The sequence below is a fragment of the Raphanus sativus genome, chromosome 7 (genome assembly GCF_000801105.2).
Source record: "Raphanus sativus cultivar WK10039 chromosome 7, ASM80110v3, whole genome shotgun sequence".
Classification (NCBI taxonomy): Eukaryota; Viridiplantae; Streptophyta; class Magnoliopsida; order Brassicales; family Brassicaceae; genus Raphanus; species Raphanus sativus.
Window position 1 is genome coordinate 14,916,579 of NC_079517.1, and position 22,709 is coordinate 14,939,287.

At 31.0% G+C, this 22,709-nt stretch overlaps 2 protein-coding genes across 2 annotated transcripts; both read right to left on the minus strand.

Annotated features, from left to right (window-relative positions):
• Positions 1 to 1,170: 1,170 nt before the first annotated feature.
• Positions 1,171 to 2,350, minus strand: LOC130497787 (DNA-directed RNA polymerase subunit beta'). The gene has a single exon (XM_056990969.1). It carries the CDS (start codon positions 2,330 to 2,332, stop codon positions 1,316 to 1,318), a length of 1,017 nt encoding a protein of 338 aa, XP_056846949.1. The 5' UTR covers positions 2,333 to 2,350; the 3' UTR covers positions 1,171 to 1,315.
• Positions 2,351 to 3,696: 1,346 nt separating this feature from the next.
• LOC130497788 (DNA-directed RNA polymerase subunit beta) lies at positions 3,697 to 5,334 on the minus strand. Its single transcript, XM_056990970.1, has one exon. It carries the CDS (start codon positions 4,722 to 4,724, stop codon positions 3,879 to 3,881), a length of 846 nt encoding a protein of 281 aa, XP_056846950.1. The 5' UTR covers positions 4,725 to 5,334; the 3' UTR covers positions 3,697 to 3,878.
• Positions 5,335 to 22,709: the final 17,375 nt, after the last annotated feature.

Genomic DNA, 22,709 nt, shown 5'->3' on the forward strand with positions numbered 1-22,709 from the left:
ATATTGATTGTGTTCAAAGGTTATGAATCGATTGACAAGTCCAATCCCAAGATCTGATTTCGAAAGGCGACACACATCGGGAACCTATATATATATCGTCTGCTAAGACACGACCAATTAATGTTTGGATAAAAAATTCTTTCTGACATCATCCGACTTTTATTTCGAGGACTCACAGAAATCCCTCGGATAGTGCCACAATCCGTTCGACGTACAACAATATGTTGAACTACTTCAACAAGTCGCCGCGTAAGATATCCAGCATCTGATGTGCGGACCGCAGTATCTACAACCCTTTACGGGCTCCATAGCAAGAAATAATATATTCTGTTAACGACAGTCCTTCGCGTAAATTGCTTTGAATAGGTAAATCAATCATTTGTCCTTGGGATCCGACATTAATCCTCTCATACCTACTAATTGATGTACTTGAGATGCATTTCCTCTAGCTCCCGAAAAAGACATCATATGGACTGGATTGAAAGGGTCCGTCATCCTAAAATTAGGATTCATTTCATGTCGCAAATATTCACTTGTAGCATACCATATCTCAATAGATTGGCGTAATTTTTCTACCGCATGTACATTCCCATAATGATGGTGTTTTTTCCAAAATCAAACTTTGTTGTTCAGCATCTTGGACAAGCCAGCCCTTAGAAGGTATCGTTAAAAGATCATCAATTCCTAATGAAATGGATGTAGCAGTTGCTTGCTGGAAACCCAGAGTCTTTACTTGATCTAGGATGTGTGATGTGTATATGCCATCCCGAAGTGATCTATTAATCGGCTAATAAGTCGTTTAATAGCAGTTCCATCTATCACTTTATTGTGAAATACCAGATTGGCCCGTTCCGCCATAAGTACCTCCATATTCTGCTGAATGGGATTCGACAATGAGTTTGAGTCAATGATTGCAAAACTTCCTTTTCTCGATCTTGATTTTTTAGGTCAGGAACTATGTCCGAGTTGACTCGGAGAGGTCCGAATTCACACGGGCGTCCTATAATTCTTTTTCTGAATACCATATTATTAGGTATCATATGAACAAGCTTGAGAAAAACCTTGTATAGCTTCCTCGATTTCTCGATAAAAAGAAATATGACCAACTGTGGTTCGAATATATATACAAAAAGTTTGTTTTTTTACACTTCTTACTATCAGATAGTGTGCATAAATCTCATGATAGTTACCAAAAGATTCATAGTGAACTTCGATAGGAACCTCTTTTGAAGCAATAACGCGTTGATCTAATTGCCACCGAAGCCACAAAGGACTATCTAAATTGATTCTTTTCTGCCGATAAGCTCCAATTGCATCATAGGAATTGCAAAAAAAAAGGTTCTTTCATATACTTATAGTTTGTTTCGTAAATTCTTTCATTTTGATAGTTTTTTCGATTACATGGATTATATCTGTTTGCACAAATACCTCGACGAGTGCCGCTCGTTAATACATAGAGTCCAATCAGCATATCTTGAGTCGGTACAGAAATGGGATCTCCAATAGCTGGAGATAAGAGATTCATATGAGAAAACATAAGTAAACGAGCCTCTGCTTGAGCTTCTAAAGATAAAGGCACATGAACAGCCATTTGATCCCCATCAAAGTCTGCATTGAACCCCTTACAAACTAATGGATGTAAACAAATAGTGCGTCCTTCCACTAAAATGGGTTGGAATGACTGTATGCCTAATCTATGTAGAGTAGGTGCTCTATTCAGTAATACGGGATGCCCCTGCATAACTTCTTGAAGGATTTCCCAGACAATGGGCTTTTTTTCACGAATTTGACTCTTAGCAACTCCTATGTTCGAAGCCAGATGTTGTCTAATTAGACCACGAATTACAAATGTCTGGAAGAGCTCTATTGCTATTTCGCGAGGCAATCCACAGCGATGTAATGAAAGTGAGGGTCCAACGACAATCACCGAACGCCCCGAATAATCGACCCGTTTGCCAAGCAGAGTCTCGCGAAATCTTCCCTCTTTTCCTTCAATTACATCTGAAAATGACTTGTAAACCTTATTATGACCATCCCTCATGGGTTGTCCACGGATTCCATTATCAAGAAGTGTATCCACGGCTTCTTGTACCAATTTTTCCTGACACATTACTAATTCCCCTGGTGTAGATCTACTTGTTGTTAATAGATCAGTAAGAGTATTGTTCCGATAGATAACTCTTCTATAGAGTTCATTAATATCTGAACTCATCAGTTTACCCCCTTCTATCTGAATGATGGGTCTTAACTCGGGAGGCAGAACCGGTAAGAGACATAAAACCATCCATTCCGGTTCTATATTTGTTCGAATAAAATGCTTAGCTAATTCCATACGTCTAAAAAAAATCTTTTCTTCTTACAATTTTTCGATCTTCCCATTCATTCCCCGTGGGACCTTCTTCTCCTAATTGTTTCCATTCTACCAACGAATTTTCTATAATAATTCGCAAATCTAAATCGGCTAATTGTTCTCGGATAGCACCCGCCCCAGTAGAAATTTCTCGATTTCGAAATATATCGAAACCTTGAGTAGTAAAAAAAAAGTGGGATGCTGTATTTCCAGGATTGAATTTCATATTCAAATGAACCTCGTAATCGTAAGAAAGTAGGTTTTTTCGTTATGGGCCTAGCAAAAGAAAAATTGGGATAGGGTCCACTATATGATCTCCCCCCCCTCAAAACCGGACATGAAAGTTTCCTCTCATCCGGCTCAAGTAGTTATATCAAATAAAGATAAAGAAAGGGGTCTCACTTTCCAATTGTATTTTATAAAATCAAGTGAAAACCCAAAAAGAATCTACGCCTTACTCAAGTTCTCAGTGCAAACCAACCACCATTTCATTGATTCAATTAATTCTTCTTTGATTTCTATTTATATTCTTTAGTGAATTCAAAATTACGACAGAAAAAAATGTCAAATTCTTGAGTAGTCTACTTCCCTTCGAATGCCGGAATACTTTTTACCTTAAGTGAAAGGAATGCCTTAGAATTCATACGGGATTTATTTGTCTATGTATTGTTCCATTCGATCTTTTAGGTCCTGCGTTACCTCGATGGTTATGCCACAATATTCTTAAAGCTTATATGCGATGTATAGACTTCTCTAACCATGACATATTTGTTTACTTCAATATAAAAAACCAAATTTCTTTTCGTTTAGAAAGATAAGGGAATGCTTAATTCGACAAAAAAAAAGGTCTTCTTTTCACGAGGTACGACTATCAATTTGAAGTTACTTTTTTTTTTACTGAATCGACCATAGACCAATCGCCCTTGTTATTTGGGAGTATTGAATACACCCACAAGTCTGAGCTTCGTGTTACTCCTTTCAAGAGACATGTCAGATCGAGGGCATCCCAAATTGATTGAAGGGGATGAGAGTTTATCATTCTTAAAAATAAAAATTTTGATCAAATCACACATCGCAGTATACTAGACCTTCTAATTCTTTAAGAGGTTTATCTAAAAGATTCGCAATATAACTAGGAAGACGTTTCAAATACCATACATGAGTTACAGGACATGTCAGTTTTATGTATCCCATTTGATATCTTCGTATCCGAGAATCAACAAATTCAACTCCACATTGTTCACAAAATTTCGAGTCTTCTTTTTCATCTCCGATCACTCGATAATTTCCACAAGCGCAAATTCCACTCTTTATAGGCCCAAAATCCTTTCACAAAATAATCCATCTTTTTCCGGTTTATTGGTTTTGTAATGAAAAGTATAGGGTTTTGTCACCTCTCCAACTATCTCTCCATTAGGTATTTTTTTAGTGGCCCAAGCACTTATTTGCTGAGGAGAAACTAATCCAATTCGGAGTTGTTGATGTTTATACCGATCGATCATATAAGAAATTTTGTGATTCATTCCGATTAAACTTCCTTCCTATGAATCTGGAAATTCTTCTCAGATACAAGGAAATGATTCAGTTCCAGAGCCAAAGATCGTAGTTCTCGAACAAGTAATCGAAAAGATTCTGGAGCATCTTCTGGTTTAGGTATTGTTCCTCCAATGATAGTGGTACCAAGTACTTCTTGGCGAGCTCTAATATGATCAGATTTATAAGTAAGCATCTCTTGTAAAATATGAGCAACACCAAACCCCTCTAGAGCCCAAACCTCCATTTCGCCTACCCGCTGACCCCCCTGCTTAGAACGGCCTCTAAGGGGTTGTTGTGTAACAAGTGCATAATGTCCACTAGAACGTCCGTGTATTTTATCATCAACCTGATGAATTAATTTCAAGATATAGGGCTTTCCTATTATCACAGGCTGTTCAAAAGGATCTCCCGTTCTTCCATCAAAAATGCGGCTTTTTCCTGGATACTCGGGTTCAAATACCCATGGATTGGCTGTTTGCTTACTGGCTTCATATAATTCAGAAAATACGAGTTTTCTCGAAGCCTCTTGTTCATATCTCTCATCAAAAGGGGCTATTCGATAATGTCTATCTAGCAAACTTCCTGCTAACCCAAGCGAGCATTCAAATATCTGTCCTACATTCATGCGTGAGGGTACTCCTAATGGGTTGAAGACCATATCCACGGGTCTCCCGTCTTGCAAATAAGGCATATCCTGTCTAGGCAAAATTTTTGAAATGATACCTTTATTTCCATGTCTTCCGGCTACTTTATCACCTACTTTGATTTCACGTTTCTGTGAAATATATACACGAATTATTTCGGGGTTATAACTTGACCCCCCTTTTTCTGAACCCATCTCACATCAATAACTCGACCTTTACCACCTATAGGCAATTTTAAACAAGTTTCTTTTGAAGTCGATACCTGAATGCCAAGTATGGCCCGTAATAATCTATCTTCCGGAGCATACGAGGATTCTTTCGCCACCTGAGGCGTTAATTTACCTACTAAAATATCGCCCGTTTCAACCCACGATCCTAGCATCACAATTCCATTTTTGTCTAAATTTCGGAGTAAACGGCCCTCTAGATGCGGTATTTCCTTAGTGATCCTTTCAGGACCTTGGGTTGTCACATGCGTCTGAATTTCATATTTCCGTATGTGGAAAGAAGTATAAATATCACCATATACTAGACACTCACTAATGAGTACTGCATCTTCAAAATTGTATCCTTCCCATGGCATATAAGCCACTAATATATTTTTCCCCAAAGCGAGTTCCCCACCAACTGTAGCAGCACCATCCGCTAAAATTTGTCCCTTTTTAATGCATTTACCCCGGCGAACCTGAGGTTTTTGATGCATACAAGTGTTTTTGTTTGAGCGTTGATACATAATTAATGAAATACTTAAAGTATTCTTATTTCCCGATAAAATTATCTTCTCAGTGTCAGTATAAAGGATTTTTCCCTCGTGTTCGGCTATAGCGGGAACCCCGAATCTAAAGCCACTTGGCGTTCCAATCCAGTAATGCACTTTTCGGACCGAGAAAGTGGAACTGCTTGACGTTGCATATTAGAACTCATTAAAGCTCGATTCGCATCATTATGTTCGATAAAAGGAATTAGGGAAGCTCCAATGGAAAAATATTGGAAAGGAAAAATGCTTCGAAGATGAACCTCTTCCCATGCGATAGTCAAAAATTCTTGGCGGTATCGAGCTGGTACAGCCTGTTCTTCTTGAATGCCCCGATTAAGAGCCAAAGAATTTCCTGCCGCTATCATATAATATTCATCTTGACTTGGTGATAAAAAAAGCATCCGTATCCGCGCCTTTTTTTGATTTCTCAACGAGTTCATAAAACGGACTTTCTAATGACCCCCAATCACCAATCCTGGCATGAATTGATAAAGATCCAATAAGTCCCACATTGATTCCTTCAGACGTGTCAATGGGGCAAATACGCCCATAGTGACTAGGATGGATATCTCGTATTCAAAAATTAGCAGTTCGCCCTGTTAATCCGCCAGGGCCCAAATAACTCAACTTTCTCCCATGAACGATTTGTGTCAATGGATTAGTTCGATCCAAAACTTGAGATAATGGATGTAATCCGAAAAAGGATTCATAAGTAGTTGTTAACGGAGTTGAAGTTACCAAATTCTGAGGAGTAGGTATCAATTTATGCCTAATTGCTCCGCCTATAGTTCCCTTAACTACATTTTCTAAACGAGCCAGAGCCAACCCGAGCTGGTCTTGTAAAAGATCCGCTACAGAGCGAATACGTTTATTTTTCAAATGATTCATATCATCAAGTGTACCCATTCCAAATTTCATCCCAATCAATTGATCGGCAGCTGCTAATATATCTCGTGGTAACAAAAATATATTGTTCTGAGGTATATTAAGATTCAGTCTCCAGTTAATATTTCGGCGACCAATCCTCCCCAATTCACACCTTTGGTGAAATAATTTTTTTTGTAATTCCTTACATAAGGATTCAGAAAATATTGGATCCCCACCTACACAAGAAAATTATTGATAAAACTCCAAAATAGCATTTTCTTTTGACCCATTTTTTTTTTCTCCTTATCGGTTAAGAAAGATAAGAAAATTTCAGGGTAGCAAACATTCTCTAGAATTTCTCTTAGATTCGAACCCATAGCTGATGATAGAACTAGAATAGATATTTTCTGTTTCCTACTCACACGAGCCCATATTCTTGCTTTTTTATCAATCTCTAATTCTAGCCTGCCCCCCCCCCCCCCCCAATCTGATATTATGGTGCCAGTATAGACCGAAATCCCGTTATGATCCAATTCTGACTGGTAATAGATACCAGGACTTTGTAATATTTGATTGATCACAACTCGGTATATTCCGTTTACTATAGAAGTTCCAAGGGAATTCATTAAAGGAATGTTTCCAATAAAAATTCTTTGTTCTTGCATATTCCTATTGGTTTTCCAAATTAATCCCGCGGATACATATAATTCAGAAGAATATGTAAGTAATTCATAGACAGCATCTCGTTCTTTTATCAGAGGTTCTACCAATTGATATGTTTCCACAAATAATTGAAATTCAATTTCGTGATCTATATCTTCAATTTTAGGAAATTGCGAAAGTTCTTCGATTAAACCCTGATCAATAAACCGATAAAACCCTTCAAATTGTATCTGATTAAATCCGGGTATTGTAGATGTTCCCTCTTTTCCATCCCCGATCATCTTTTTTGAATTTATCATTTATCCGTTTATTGAAAAAATCCCATCCCATCTCTCATTCTTCACCGAATCATATCGATAGAATTCGATCTAGCAATAATGGAATTTATATTCTGTTTACTGAATCACATGAAATTTTATCTAACTCCAAGATATATGGAATGTATGAAATTCGTATGAACGGAGACTAGATTCAATTGGAATTTTTTTTTATAAGAAAGAGATCCAAATGGAACAGAATTGAGAAATACCGCTGGAACTTATGGAGTTTTGTAACGACTAGAAAAAAAGTAATTTCATTTTCACCTATGATATTACATATTCCAATTCGATTGCATACCATAAAAAAACGGTATTCATGGTTGGATCTGTTCGAGCAGATAAACATATAAGAAATAGAAAACTTTTTTTTTAACCACTTTACTTTTTCATGTATTTGTATTTCATTGTTCAAAAAAATATTTGCAGAAAAAGATGGATTTTTACCTATTTTGAATAGAATATTTAGAATATCATTGAATTTAAGTAGGTAAGAAAACGTATGTTTTTTTATTTATTAATTTTTATTATTAATAAAATAAAAAAGAATGCACAGGTATATATATATATATATATATATGTCTCTTTTACCGATTTCCCTTGATATTTTTAGATATTTTTTCAGACCTATTGCGGATACTAAGTAGACAGTTTAGCCTTTGGCTTAATAAATCTGAACTCGTGATGTGAAGTTAGTTAACTGAGAGACAGTAACAAAACTGGACTAGAGGCATAAAAATATACCCAAACAAGTCAACGATATAAATCTTCAAACACGTAGGAACACTGGAAAGAGTTAAAAACCAGAAACAGCAGATCCTTACGGACAAAAGCATCAACAAGTTGGAACCATCCTTGGTGCAAAAGAAAAGTATATAATAAACACAAAGTTTCTGTCCAGAACCAATAGGTGGTTTCATCTCTTATTCTCACCAAAGGTGTTCAGTTGCTTTCCGTGAGAATGGTGCCAAGATAAGTTGGTGTAAGACATATTGAAAACAGCTAGAGAAGTGAGATTTAGCAAAAAAAAAAAAAACTAGAGAAGAGAGCCCATGGGGGTAGGGGGCCATACAAGTTCCTCACTGCCTTCTATCCCAAAATGAGAAATTACTAAGAAACGGTAGAGTATCGACTCATTCAATACTTGTCAGTGCGGACCCGAGGATATACATGTCAACATTGGTATGCGCCCCGAAACTTGTGAAGTCCACAATGTAAAAAACAATTTAGTTTGTTTTTTGTTTAATTTTTTCTTTTCCATTTTTATTCAAAAATATTAACATATTAGAGTAAATTTTTTCTCTGTAAGAAAAAACAGACATGTTATTTAGCATATAGATATACAAAATATGATTTCAATTTTTAGTTTTTTAAAAATATATATATATATGTAAATATTATCTTAAATGAAATGTTATATAATTATTTAATATACTACGATATTTAATTATTTTTTTTAGTTTTGTATGGGACCTCCGAAATTTCAGAACTAGTCATGTACGTTGTAAGCAACAACACTAATGCCAGTTCCTGTTTGTGATAGGTACTTTTAGAAAGCTTTTTGTTTCCAACATCGAGAAAGTTCTTGAATAATGTTTACGGTTAAAGATGGTTTTACCGAAAGGTAATTCGACAGAGGTTATGATGGAACAATGAATCTTCGACGAAGCTTTTCCCCTTTGCACGTGGAGTGTGAAGTTTTGATTTGTGATGTAATGCATGAAGATCTTCCAATTCTCTTATGTAGTTTTCGCGATGGATATATTTTCAATTGGTGAAGATGGTGTCATCACCTGAAGAATGACCAGTTTTCTCTACATACGAAAGAGTTCAGACGCAGTAAGACTTTCTTCCCTAACTTTCGGATCAGACATACAAGTAAGTCGTCTAGGAAGTCTTTTATTCAGAAGACTTACTTGAAAGTCTTCTGAATCTAAAACATTTGACCTAATTGGATTTTTTGTCTTCCTATATAAAGAAAAATTTACACATTCTCTCTTCTTCTCTCAAATGGCTGCAACAAAAATGTAATGATCATCATTCTAAAACTCTCAAATCTCTCTCTAATCTCTTTGAACTTATAAACACCAAGCTTTATATCAATTGATTGTTTTTGTCTCATGTCTTTCTCACTAATCTATCTTATTAAAACAGAAGTACACATATAGAAATGCCCTTAGTTTTCAAATTTAATTACACTTCTGTGCCACTGAAATTAAATTGAGTTTTCTATTTTAATGCTTGTCTTTTTCAGTTAGATTAATGTATTTTCCTTAAATAAATTTGAGTTAGATGTAATTAAATTGAATGTCATATTTTAGTGCTTGTCTTTCTAATTAAATTAATGTGTTTTCCTTAAATAAATTTTAGTCAAATGTAATTAAATCAACTTAAAAATACATCTATATTCAAAAAACTATTGAAACAAATATTAACGAACTATTGAAACAACCTAAACTATGTAATTTGTTTTTAAAAGTTAGCTTCCACGTTTTTGGTGTTATAATATGTATACCATATATAAACAAATTAATGATTACTTCCATGTTAACTTACGAATGAAGTATTTTGCATATATATTAGGATGATTCACTTATGTTTTAAACTTCTTAATTATACCAGCTTCATGTTTTGAAAATAAAATTAATTTTATTGCGATGACTTTGTTAAAATAGACCGGTCAAATTACATCCCGTCCAATTGGATTTTTAGAATATTTATAACTTATTTTTAGTTTGATCCAGACTTATAATATAATAATAATACATTTCAATCATACAATTAAATATGAAAAATGTCAATATAATTTTGATCCATCATAGTATATTAATATATATGTACATCCAATCTTTTTGTATAGTTACATAACTGCTGCAACACACATCTAATAAAGAATATATAATATGATACAATAACAAAATATATGATATACATAAATCACTAAATAAACACCCGTGTGGTCGCACGGGTCAAGATCTAGTTTATCTTGTTTTTGCAGGTGGTTTCATCACATGATTCTCAACTTCCACTCATTTAAAGATAAATCTATTAATTTTAGATATGTATTTTTATGTCTCATTTTTCTTCATTTTGTAACTTCTTATTGCATAAAGTTCTTACCTTTTTCTCAAATTAAAACTCTCCAAAGCCGTTCTAATCTCTTAGACTTGAAAACACCAAACTTTATATGATTTTTTCAGTTTTGTCTCATGTTTTTCTCAATAATCTATCTTTTTGCCGGTTTTTAATCAGATGGTTCTCAACTTTCACTTGGATATGTACGTTGTGTGTTCTATATAAGTATGTCTATCTAATATTCCACTCATTTTCTATGTTTTAATCTATTTGAACGTTTTTGGATGTGCAGATTTTTCAGATCTAGATATATAGGTTTTTCAGATTTGAAAGACTTTTGGGACGAAAACACCCATTATTTCATTTTTTTCCTCATTCTCTTTAACTCATTGATTTAAAGTTTCACAATCATGCTTTTGCTTTTATATTCTGTTTGTGTTTTTATACCATGTTTCTGTTTTATACTCTACTAGTATTCTACCCGTACTACGTACGGGGTAAGGAAATGATTAACATTCTCTTGTTTCGTTATCTTCTAAAATTTATTTTACATTTTAGTTCAGTTTACTTGGTTGCAAAAAAAAAAATTAAGCTCTTGTTATGTTTTTTTCTTAATTTTATAACAGTTAAAGTACTTTTTCCCTGTGAACATTATGGTTAGTGTACACAAACTAACACATGTATTGTAAATCTTACTAATCTTTGAATTATATATACACAATAGTCTACAGGAAAAAAAGGTAAAAACATTCTACAAAGAAACATATTTTTTTTCTACCAATACATACTTTTAGTTTCGTGCCAGAAATTCATTATAGTATGAAAAAGTCATTTGCGTTCCATCTTTAAAATTCTTCTAGTTTGGGATGCAAATATTTCACTAAATCCCAGTTTCATGAGAGCTAAATGAGTGTAAGATATCAGTTATGAATTTTATATTGTTAAGGTAGTATATCTTTTATATTAAAAAGAATCTGATTCTAGTTTTTTATTTATTATACATAATTTTGATTTGGTAAATAAACCAAGAAATATATACTTATTGTTCATGTAGTCTTTCACCAGAAACAATGATATTGTTGGTGTTATCTTCATGGCTTTTATTTTATTTGCGTCAGAACAAAGAATATATCAATACGAAAAACCAGACAAAATATGATACTTCTTTATTATTTATGATAAAAAAGATTTGTAAAATATAATGAGTATACCTGGAAGTCCATTTTTCATGATAGTCTTTTGAGGAGTTTTAGATTTTTTGCTCTTTCAACATTTTTCGAAATCTGCATCAGTCAATCATTATTTATTAACCAATAAATACAATTTCTTCAAGCATGCAAAGACATAATATAATAGTTTTTTTGAATAATAATGTAAGAGACAGAATACTTTTATATATATCCATTTTGTCCATTTGGACTCATATTTTTCTTTTGAAAAAAGTATAACCTTGAGAATTTTTTTTAAAGAAAACCTTGAGTTTCTTGAAGAAAACCTTGCATTTGATGAGTGAGGTTCGAGAAACAAAACGCTGTAGTAGAATAGAGAAAAGAATAAGATCCAAATAGATAAAGCAGAAGCAAAAAAAAAATGATTTGAATTAACAAATAATAGAAGAGCAGAAGCGTTGCATGCATTCCCACATCAAGTTTGTGAATTAGAGAAGGAGAGAAAACACAGTAACTTTTAGCAATACGTGGTAACTGAATAACCTCACAGAAATGATTAGAAATTTTATTTTCTAAAAGTTGTAAAGACTAAAAGGTAAACAAACTTATTGTTTACCTGAAACTTTTAATGACGTTCTGCAACTCTACTTGGCCAACTTAACCCAGAACATATCTCATCGAAACTTTTCTTTGATTGCTCATATCATCTTCGTCTTTTAGCTTTGATTTGATGTCTGCAACATGAAGATGTATATTCTGTATAAGTTCGTGAAGTACTACATGAGGTAGTACATGTGTGTGTCATGAAGATGGGCTAAGTTGGAGTTCGTGTTTTGTGATGTCGGTTGGCTTGTTAAGCTTGGAGAAGAGGTAATATATTTACTGGAATATTTACATTAAGTGTAAATGGTATTACTTGGAGAGGAAAAGGCAAGAGAGTTATTCCTTAAAAGAAAAATAAAAGTTGCTTAAGTTGCTTTTGGAAGAACTTGAGGACCAAGTTCTGGTTATCTACATAAGGAGGACGTGCTTCCATAGAGAAAGGTGTCTCTGCTAAAAAGAAAGAAGAGTTGAGAGATCGTTTGGTGTGTGCTTGTGTGATCAAGCCTTTGGTGTCACTGCTGTGCGTTAGTTGCTGACGTAGTTGGTGAAGTACTTCCGTGAAGTGGAAGATTGAAGCCTAGACTCAGGAGGAGTTTAGCTCGGGGTTTGGAGGATCCTGATAAACAGAAGTCTAGACTCTAGGGTGAGTTTTAGCTTAGGATTTAGGCTAATCCTAAAGGATTCTTGTAATAGAAAAGATTGGTGTAAGACTCTCTTGTTCTAGTGAATTCGAAAAAATAAACTTGTGTGTTTTACTGTTTGCTATTATTTCTCTGCCTTCACTACATTAACACAACAAACAAAAATAGTTTCAAAAATTGATGCTTAATTCATTTGTTAACTCAGATTTTGCAGCATAAGTTTCATATGAAACTTAATGAGAAACTGATGTTAAAAACAAATTAGTGTGAAACTGATGCAGAGAAAAAAAAGATAGAAGAAACACGTCAGAACAAAAACGATTTTTTTAAAAAAAAATTGTTGTTGAAATGGTTAAAAGTTCAGTGCACAAAAAGAATAATAATTTCCATTTTTAAAGTTCAAACTAACCCTAAACAGTTTAAGTGAAAAAAGTGGGAGATCGTGTGTGAAGGTGGGGGAATTGTTTAAAGACTTATGCAACTTTATTTTTCATCGAGTAGATCTTAAATGTATTAAAGATGCATTTTTTTTTAAATTATATTGAAGCACAAGCCATGTGTCAGAATTTGATGGCCGTGTGACTTGTGCTTTAGTATATAAAGGATTTCTGTTTTTGTTTTAGTGATACAATGGTGACGAATTACGACGACGGATCGGTAGAAGTGTTGATATGTCGAAAAAAGAAGAAGAGATAAAGATGATATTTATATGGTGGTGAAGAATAACGACGGTGAACGAAAAGAAGATGTATCAGCACGTTCGGAAAAAGAAGAATTGAAGAAGATGAACTCGACGTCTATACCATCGGTGAACGAAATAGTATACTATATATTCTAAAATTTAACTATTAATGTAAGGTTACCATATTATTTGGGACATATTTCTATACTATTTCTTAAAAATGTAATAATCTGGTGACTGTCAATATTTGAAAACGGGAGAAATTGTTTATAACTCGGATGTGGGTTGACATTTCCGGGTTAGGGTATAGTTTTATCATCTGAGTTGAGTTTCACTAACTCACCCTCGTTACTATATTACTTGTATTACTGATATGACCCCATCTATATTGTAATGTTAGAATATTCTATTCAATAATATATTAGTACAACATCTATATAACCTTACTACTAAAGTCCTATGAATTATTGAACGAGAAGTAAAGTTTAATTCCCCGTACACTCTAAAAGTACTATACTATATCCACCATGTAGTATAGTATTATGAATCTGGTGAGTATCATTATTTGAAAATAGGGGAAACTGTTTATATCTCGGATGTGGGTTGACATCTCCAGGTTAAGGTTTAGTGTTATCATCTGGGTGGAGATTTCACTGACTCACCCTCGTTGCTCCATTACTTGTATCAGTGATATGAACTCATCCATGTCGTTGTGTCAGTCTATTCTATTCAATAATATAGTAGTACAACATTCATATAACCTTACTACTAAAGTCCCCTGAATTATTGAATGAGAACTAAACTTTAGTTTCATGTACACTCTAAAAGTACTATACTATATCCACCATGTAATATATTATTATGAACCTGGTAAATGTCATTATTTGAAAACGGGGGAAACTATTTATATCTCGGATGTGGGTTGAAATTTCCAAGTTAGGGTTTAATGTTATCATGAATTCTATTCGATTCAATAATTGAATAGTACAACATTCATATAATCTTGCTACTAAAGTCTCCTGAATTATTGAACGAGAACTAAAGTTTAGTTTCTCGTACACTCTAAGAGTACTATATTATATCCACCATGTAGTATTAGTATTATGAACCTGGTGAATGTCATTATTTGAAAACGGGGGACACTATTTATATCTCGGATGTGGGTTGACATTTCCAAGTTTGGGTTTGATGATAACAATTTAGGGTTTAGTATTTAAAGGTTAATCTTTCTATACTATTTATAAATGTTCTATACTATGTGGTTATGTTGAGAAAATTGATAGCATTTTATATAAATTTTGTTTGGGTTTATAGTTCAGTTATTTGAGTTTAGATTTAGTAACTAGAGAATTTGTCTAGGTTTTAATATATAATTGGGTGGGTAAGATTTAATATCTATGTTCTATATTATGGCTGATAAATTTTAAATATATAATAAAAAAATTATAAATTATATTTGGTTTATAGTTTACTGATTATGATATATATTTACTAATTAGAGGTAAAATAGTGATGTGGATGATTTTGGTATTGTCGTTAAAAATAGTGTACACTAGATTTTGGCCACATCTTATTTAGTTGACATCATACGTAAATGTCTTATTCACCATATATTTATTTTGGCCACATCATCTCTAACAACACAAAAGTCACTGGATGGTTACAGGGAGAAAAGGTAAAACCGGATAATAATTGGTATAAATGTTAGTTATTACATTATGTCAAAATCAATGACATGCACTTAATTTCAATTATGATTTAGGTTATTGAGAAAATAAGCCCTAAAATTTAAAAGCACTAAACAAAAAACTGCAAACAAATTAATTTCTAAACCAATATATTTCATTTTAATGATTTTGTGTTATAACTTTATATTTTCTTATTAGAGCTTGGGTTTTATCATTGTTGAGAAAATCGAAATTGTATAGAGCACTCACAACCATCACCAATCATCCCCGTAAGTAATTACCGCAAGTCACGGACTATATTACCATAAATGACGGCAAAAATAATACCAACATGTGAGCAAGTCACGTGCCCTCACGTTCCCTTTCTCGATATACAAATATATTAACATAAACTGCCAGACAATTTTCTTATTTCATATATAAACATACATTAAATCTATAAATTATACATACGTATAACTCTAAATTTTATACATATCAATGAAATGGCCATACAAACTGTATACTTAATATAAGTTTGTATATAATCTATAAATTATGTTACGTATGGAATATTCACCTAATAAACTATATATTTAAGCAGTGTTTTATTGAAAGTCCCTTTAAATAAATTTATAATTCTCAAAATAGCAATACATTTTTTTGATCGAGAACATCAAAGATAATTTCAGGCATAAAAACGCATTCTTCTATTTGTATATAGGAAAACGAACGAGTCTAAAGTTTCACATATTACATGAGTTAAAATTTGGAATTTTTCTAAATTTGATTCGCTTAAATCGGAACATAATAATGTGAGTAGCTTAAATTAGATATTTTATTATATACATATATGTAAGAATACTTCTTTTTTCTATTGTAAAAATAGAAACACTTCATTTATTTCCTTAGTTTTTAACCCACTATCAATCCATTTCCGTTATCCATGATGAGAAAATCCTTTCTACTCTTATTCACCTTCTTAATTGCATTCATCATTCTTTTACTAGGTTTGTCTTATTATATTGCATACAGTAATTTTATAATAAAATGATTATAATAATTAGATCTTTTAAATTTTATTTTCAATATATTGTAGACCCATGTATTAATTTTGTTTACTATATAAAATATAGTATTAAATTATCTTTCAATGTAATTTCATAAATACCTAACAGGCTAAAGAATATAAAAAACCGAGCCAAACATTTTTGTGTTAAACTTAAAAGGATTAACCCAAAAATATTTTAAGAGTTTATTTCCTATTTTATTTTAAAAATTTATAGTATTTATATACATGATGAAGAAATACTGTGATAAAAAAATTCTAGATATTGTCATTCTTATCATCTATTTCTGTAATTTTTTTTTCATGCACATAAAAATATGTTAACCAGCATTTTTCATAATAGCATGAATTATATTTCTAATGTAAATTTATGTTAGAGCACCCCCATCAATGAACCCCCTCTTGAGGTTCATCTTTTCAATTTTTTATTATTAATTTTTTTTTCTTTTTTTTTCTGATTTTTTTTTTTAAAAAAAATAAACTAGACCAATCGCGGGCTAGGAGAGCTTTAGGAGAGAAGAATTCACCACTGTGCTAATATTCTATTATTATTTTTTGGGGGGAAGGGTGTGAACCCCATCCATGAACCTCTAATGGGCATGCCCTTATATTTTGAACCATCACATAATATATATATATAGTTGATATGTTATGATTTTCCTATATATAAAGTAGTTGTGTTTAAAACTGCTATTTTTTTATTAATATGCACATAATTCTTCAAAATATTTCTACAAAAAATGAAAAATAATATTTCGTTCAAATCATATTTTTATTTAATAATAAAATCTATGTGTTATTTTATTTATAATGCTTAAAAATGGTTTACTAAGAACTTTTTGATGATAAATAAGTTTTATAATTCATTAATAAATAAACCTTATTATTATTTTTTCTCCCTTATAAGATTTGAAATTTTGTATCTAACAGGAATGACGACAGATGCACAGGGAAATCCAGGAAGCCTATGTCAATATCCAATCCGAATGCTCAATTGTTCTCTATCAATATGTGACAGTGCGTGTAGGAAGAAATACCCAAATCCTCGTGCTAGTGGTTATTGTCCACCTACGTATGGAAATTGTAACTGCCTTACTCCTTGTGCTTCTCGCTAAATATTGTGAATATAATACACAACCTAAATTTTATATTTACCGTTTTAACTATAAATGTCTAAATATTTTTAGTGTCATTAAAATAAAGTATTATGATATTTGTATCGGATCTTTGGTTTATTTATAATAAATAATAATATAAATGTTAAATAATTGCAATACTTATTAATAAAATTGGACTTTTTATAAAATAAATGATCTATAAAATGAGTAATTTAATTATTTGTATTTGCTTTCTTGGAGTCTTTCTTTTGGTCGTCGATGAAAGCTAGGATCTTCCTTGTAAATAATGATAGAGTGGAATTTTTCTTTTGTTTCTTGAACTCAAAGTCATTAGTATTTTTATTTCTTTCTTTAATCCCTTCTATATAATAGTACTGTAAACTGATGATGAAGAAGCAGTAGCAGTATGCTGTAGAAGCAGTATGCTGCAGAAGCTGTATGTTCTTATTAAAACTTTTAATAAGATGATTAGTAGAGCAGTAGCAGTATACAATTTTATTTTTTTTTATAAAATATAGTATATAATATATTTATTTTAAAATTATATATATTAAATTATGATATATATATTAATAATATATTTTTTATTAAAATAATGAATCTCAATTAATAACATAAATTGAATTAAATTTTAAATGTGAAATGTTATTATTTAGAAAAATATACATATTTTTAAAATATAAATTTATTTTTGGATATAAATAATTTTTAATGTTATTAAATAAAATAAATAATATATATAATGATAATTTATTTATTTTGTTTAATAATATTCAAATTATTTATATCCAAAAATAAATTTATATTTTTTTTTTATTTTATACATTAATATATAAAAGAGATATAGTTTATATATATATAATGATAATTTATTTATTTTGTTTAATAATATTTTGCATTTAAAATATAATATAATTTATATAATTAAATTATATTTTAAATGTGAAATACTTTTTAAAAAAAGAAATATATATATTGTAAATTTATTTTATAAATCAAAATTTCATTTTCTGGATATCAAAATAATTTTATGATATTATTAAATCAAATAAATGAACTAATTATATTTATTTCTTAAATTTATAAATTGTAAATGCAAATGCTCTTCTAAAAGTTCCATATGAGAGCATTTGCCAGAGAGCATTTGCCAGAGAGCATTAGCATTTAGTAAATGCTTTTCTAAATGCTTTTCTAACAAATGTTGATTGGATAATGTGGAACATAATGCTAATGCTAATGCTCTACCAATCAAGGCCTAAATTACTCGTTTACTAGAAAGAGAGAGAGCCAGGAAAAAATATGATATACTCCCTCTGTTTCATATTATTTGTCGTTCTATATTTATGTACACGGATTAAGAAAATATTTAATTTTACATATTTTAAAAATAAAAGCACTATTATCAATATATCTAACCATATATCAACCAACCAATAGAAAAATAAAATAGAGAATATTGTCAATAGGTTTTGCATCGAAAATCAAAAACAACAATTATTTTGAAACGAAAATTGTACTCTAAAATGACAATTAATTCGAAACGGAAGGAGTAATGATTAGACTTTCTTAATTGTTTTCTTAAAGATACTAAATAAATAACTACAAAGCAAATCATATGCTTTGTTCCTTTACACATGACTAAGCCAATGATATACACGAAGAAATGATACCCCCATTAATGATTTCCAGTAATTGAAAAATACTTAGGAACATCTCATAACGCATTAATTAAGCCAGAGACGAAATGTATCGAGCAAGTAATCTATTATTATGGATACATAGTTCCTCCTTCATTATTCAACTGTTAAAACTGAAACACGTCTGTCGGAAAGTACAAAGTTGTGAGATGAGAACAAATGTCATTTGCCAAGACATGTTTTTCCCGCCCCGGCTCACTGCCTATTTACTTATCCAGAGAGAGAGAGAGTGATCGACCAGACCACCATTCATAGAAGAGCTAAAGATAAAAAACATAACGGGATTGCGGAAGATAAAAGACATGTTCGCTGATGACGTAATGATCTTCTTTGATGGTTCAAGTAATAGTCTTCACGGTATTGCGGAATGTCTGGATGACTTTGCCTCTTGGTCAGGCCTGCAAATGAATACTTCTAAATCAGAGATCTTCACAACAGGGTTGGACCATTGTGAAACCAGTGCCATCAATAGCTTTGGTTTCCCAACTGGTCAGCTCCCTATCAGATATCTCGGACTCCCCCTCATGAGCAGAAAACTGAAAATCTCGGAGTACTCGGCCTTACTGTCTAAGCTAACCGTGATCTTCAAGTCCTGGTCGGTAAAACTGCTCTCCTTCGCAGGGAGACTTCAATTGCTCAAGACGGTTATATTCGGAACTGTATCTTTCTGGCTATATGCTTTCATCCTACCCAAAGGCTGCATCAAAAGCATCAAATCTCTATGTTCTAGATTCCTTTGGTCTGGAAATATTGAGAAGAAAGTATTGCCAAAGTGGATTGGAGTACGGTCTGCTTACCTAAGAACGAGAGCGGCCTCGGAGTCAGAAACTTCACTGTATGGAATCATGTTCTATGCCTAAAATTCATTTGGCTGCTTTTATCAAAATCCCCATCGCTTTGGGTGGAATGGCATCAGAGCACTCACCTACATGAACAATCTTTCTGGACCATACAAGCCGATACTTCAGACTCCTGGGCGTGGAGGAAGCTTCTTGATCTTAGGCCCCTTGCTCTTCAGTTTCGACTTAAATAAAATTTCAAAATTTGAAAATATTTTATATTTATATTATTATATTATTATATTATTTATTGTCATATTTGAATATATTAATTTTAATGATGATGTATGAATTATTACCATATTCTAATTTTTTACCATAAATAGAATCGACGTTAACTGTAATTATCCATGTCATATATATTCATAAGTCATGTCATCGTTTTTACTATGTTATGTCACATTTTTTTAGTGAAATTGATTGTAAAGAAAATCTGTGCTAAATCACTTCGAAACAATATTTTTATAAGAGTATAAAATTTTTAAAAATCGCGTCTATTAATAAAAATTGTATGATTATAATAATATTTCAAAATTTATAAAAAAATTTATATTTATATTATATTATTAATGTCATATTTGAATTTATTTATTTTAATGATGATGTATGAGTTATTATTGTATTCTAAAAAATTACCAAAACTAAAAGTCAACTTTAAATGTAATTATCGGTGTCAAATTTAGATATAAACTATGTCTTTATTTCTATTAGGTCATGTAATATATTTTAGTGAAACTGATTGTAACAATGGAATGTACGAAGACTCTCCAATACCTTGATGTAGTTTTTGCGACGGATTATTTTTAACTAATGAAGATGGTGTCGTAACCCTGAAGAATGGTCAGCTTTCTCTACACATACGGATGGAGTAAACTTTTTCTCATTTCAAGATCATGTCGGATAAACTTTACATGCAACGTGAAGAATTCTTCTTCGTTGATTCTTCTCCTCTAGTTTGACTGTCCTAAAAAAAGTTGTTACATATTATGGTCTTAGGGTCAATATATCAACAGTTCACTCATTACATTACGAAATTACCTACACAAATTACATAATATTAGACATTCTCTGTGCTTATGTTTTTCACCTTTTGTCTTAAATATCAAACTAGATCTTAACCCGCCCAACCGGACGGATATTTATTTTATGTTTTTAGTTTTTTATTTATAAATGATATATTTGTAATATTTAAACATAAATTTAGATTGAAAATTAACATTTCTAGTTATAATAAAAACTAAAAGTTTAAAAAAATATTTTGATATAAATTTTAAATTCCTAATTAAAATAATATAGAGATGAGTCATAATTTTTCCAATTCCAAAATCTTAGCACTATTAATAAAAATAAAATAATTTATAAATAAATAAAATATATAAACATATTTGAAATTAAAAAAAATTGTTTAAAAAAAATCTTACGCCAGTTGTTTATTTCTATAGTTTTACCCGTGGCCGTATAAATATTTGCTTTCACTTCAATTTTTTTTCTTTGTTCTAATGATAATATATATGTGTGTGTGTAAATTAATATGTATTACATAATTTTTAGTATAACATTTTAAAACAAAAATTTTATTTATTACTTTAAATAATTATATTATGTGATTTTAATCGTCTATTATATCACAGTGTATCATATAAAAATATAATATTTATAACTAATTGGACTTATATTATAAAAGTGTTATACAAAAAATTTATAAATAAAATATTTTATATTTTATTTATATGATATATAAATTGATTTTGATGTGTGATTTTTTCTATTATTTTTATTAATAAATATTGAAAAATATTTAGTGTTAACAAAAAATCTATAAGGAAATTTATTTTGGTTAAGATTCATTCTATTAAAGAAATCTATTATTTAAGTTAGGAAAATACATTAAATACTTAAATCTATCATTTAAAAAAGGAAAAGACAAAATTCTCTACTATCTTTGTTACCAAACAAAATTTAATTTTTTTAAAGACTCATATCCCTATTACCAAACAAAAGCTTAAAGTACTTCTACTTTAATAAGATAGATTCATCAACCACGTCTAAGTTAAACTAATTTGCAATATACACATTTGTGTGCGTGGTCTTCCCTATGGGTGAATACGGTGTTTTGTCTAATAATCAATTATTCTAGGAGTTAATTTGCTAGATATACACAAATGGAGTCAAAATTAGGTAACTACCCAAAACCATGAAAAACCTAAATCTACAGTAGAAAATCGTGTCTCACTTTCCCGTTTTGCCCCTGCCCTAAATTTTTATCTTGATTCTCTTTCTTTCCCGAACTTACATCTCCATCCTCTATCATTCTCTTTCCCAATTTTTTCAACATTAACTAAGATTAAAACTTCATTTCAAACCGATCTTCTTCTTAAATCTCCAAATTATCACTTACTCTGTCAACAAACTGCAACTATTTCAAAAGAAAGAAAAAACAATGTATACAGAGAAACTAAACATAGTAAATTATTAGTGTGTTAACTATAGATATTTAATGCAAAGCTGAACCATAATACAACTGTTTGATTTCTATATAATACAACTAGGATCGGCCCGCCCTACGGGCGGGATATGCTCTACGTGTAATGTATCGAGGTATATTTTGTAATATATTTATTATATTATTTTGTAATATATTCAAGTCATTTTATATATTTATTTTATTATTTTTGTCAAATTTCATTATATTACGTTTCTTGTTCATATTAGGTAATATATTTTTTCATATTAGTATTTTCTTTTTAATTTTAATTTTTTTTTACTGTTTTAGATATAGTTTTTCGTTACAAAAGATCAACGTTTTTTTTCAAAATATTTATTTCAAAGATATACATATTTTTCTGCATTTTCAATACATTGTTTATTGGTAGATTTTAAAATTTTAAAAATAAATTGTCTTTTCCAAAACTCCATTGGTTAAAACCTTTGGGATATAGTTTATTACAAATTTAATGTATGAATATTGATTCTTTGAGACAGAGAAAATATCTTTTTGAATATTTTTATAGAAAA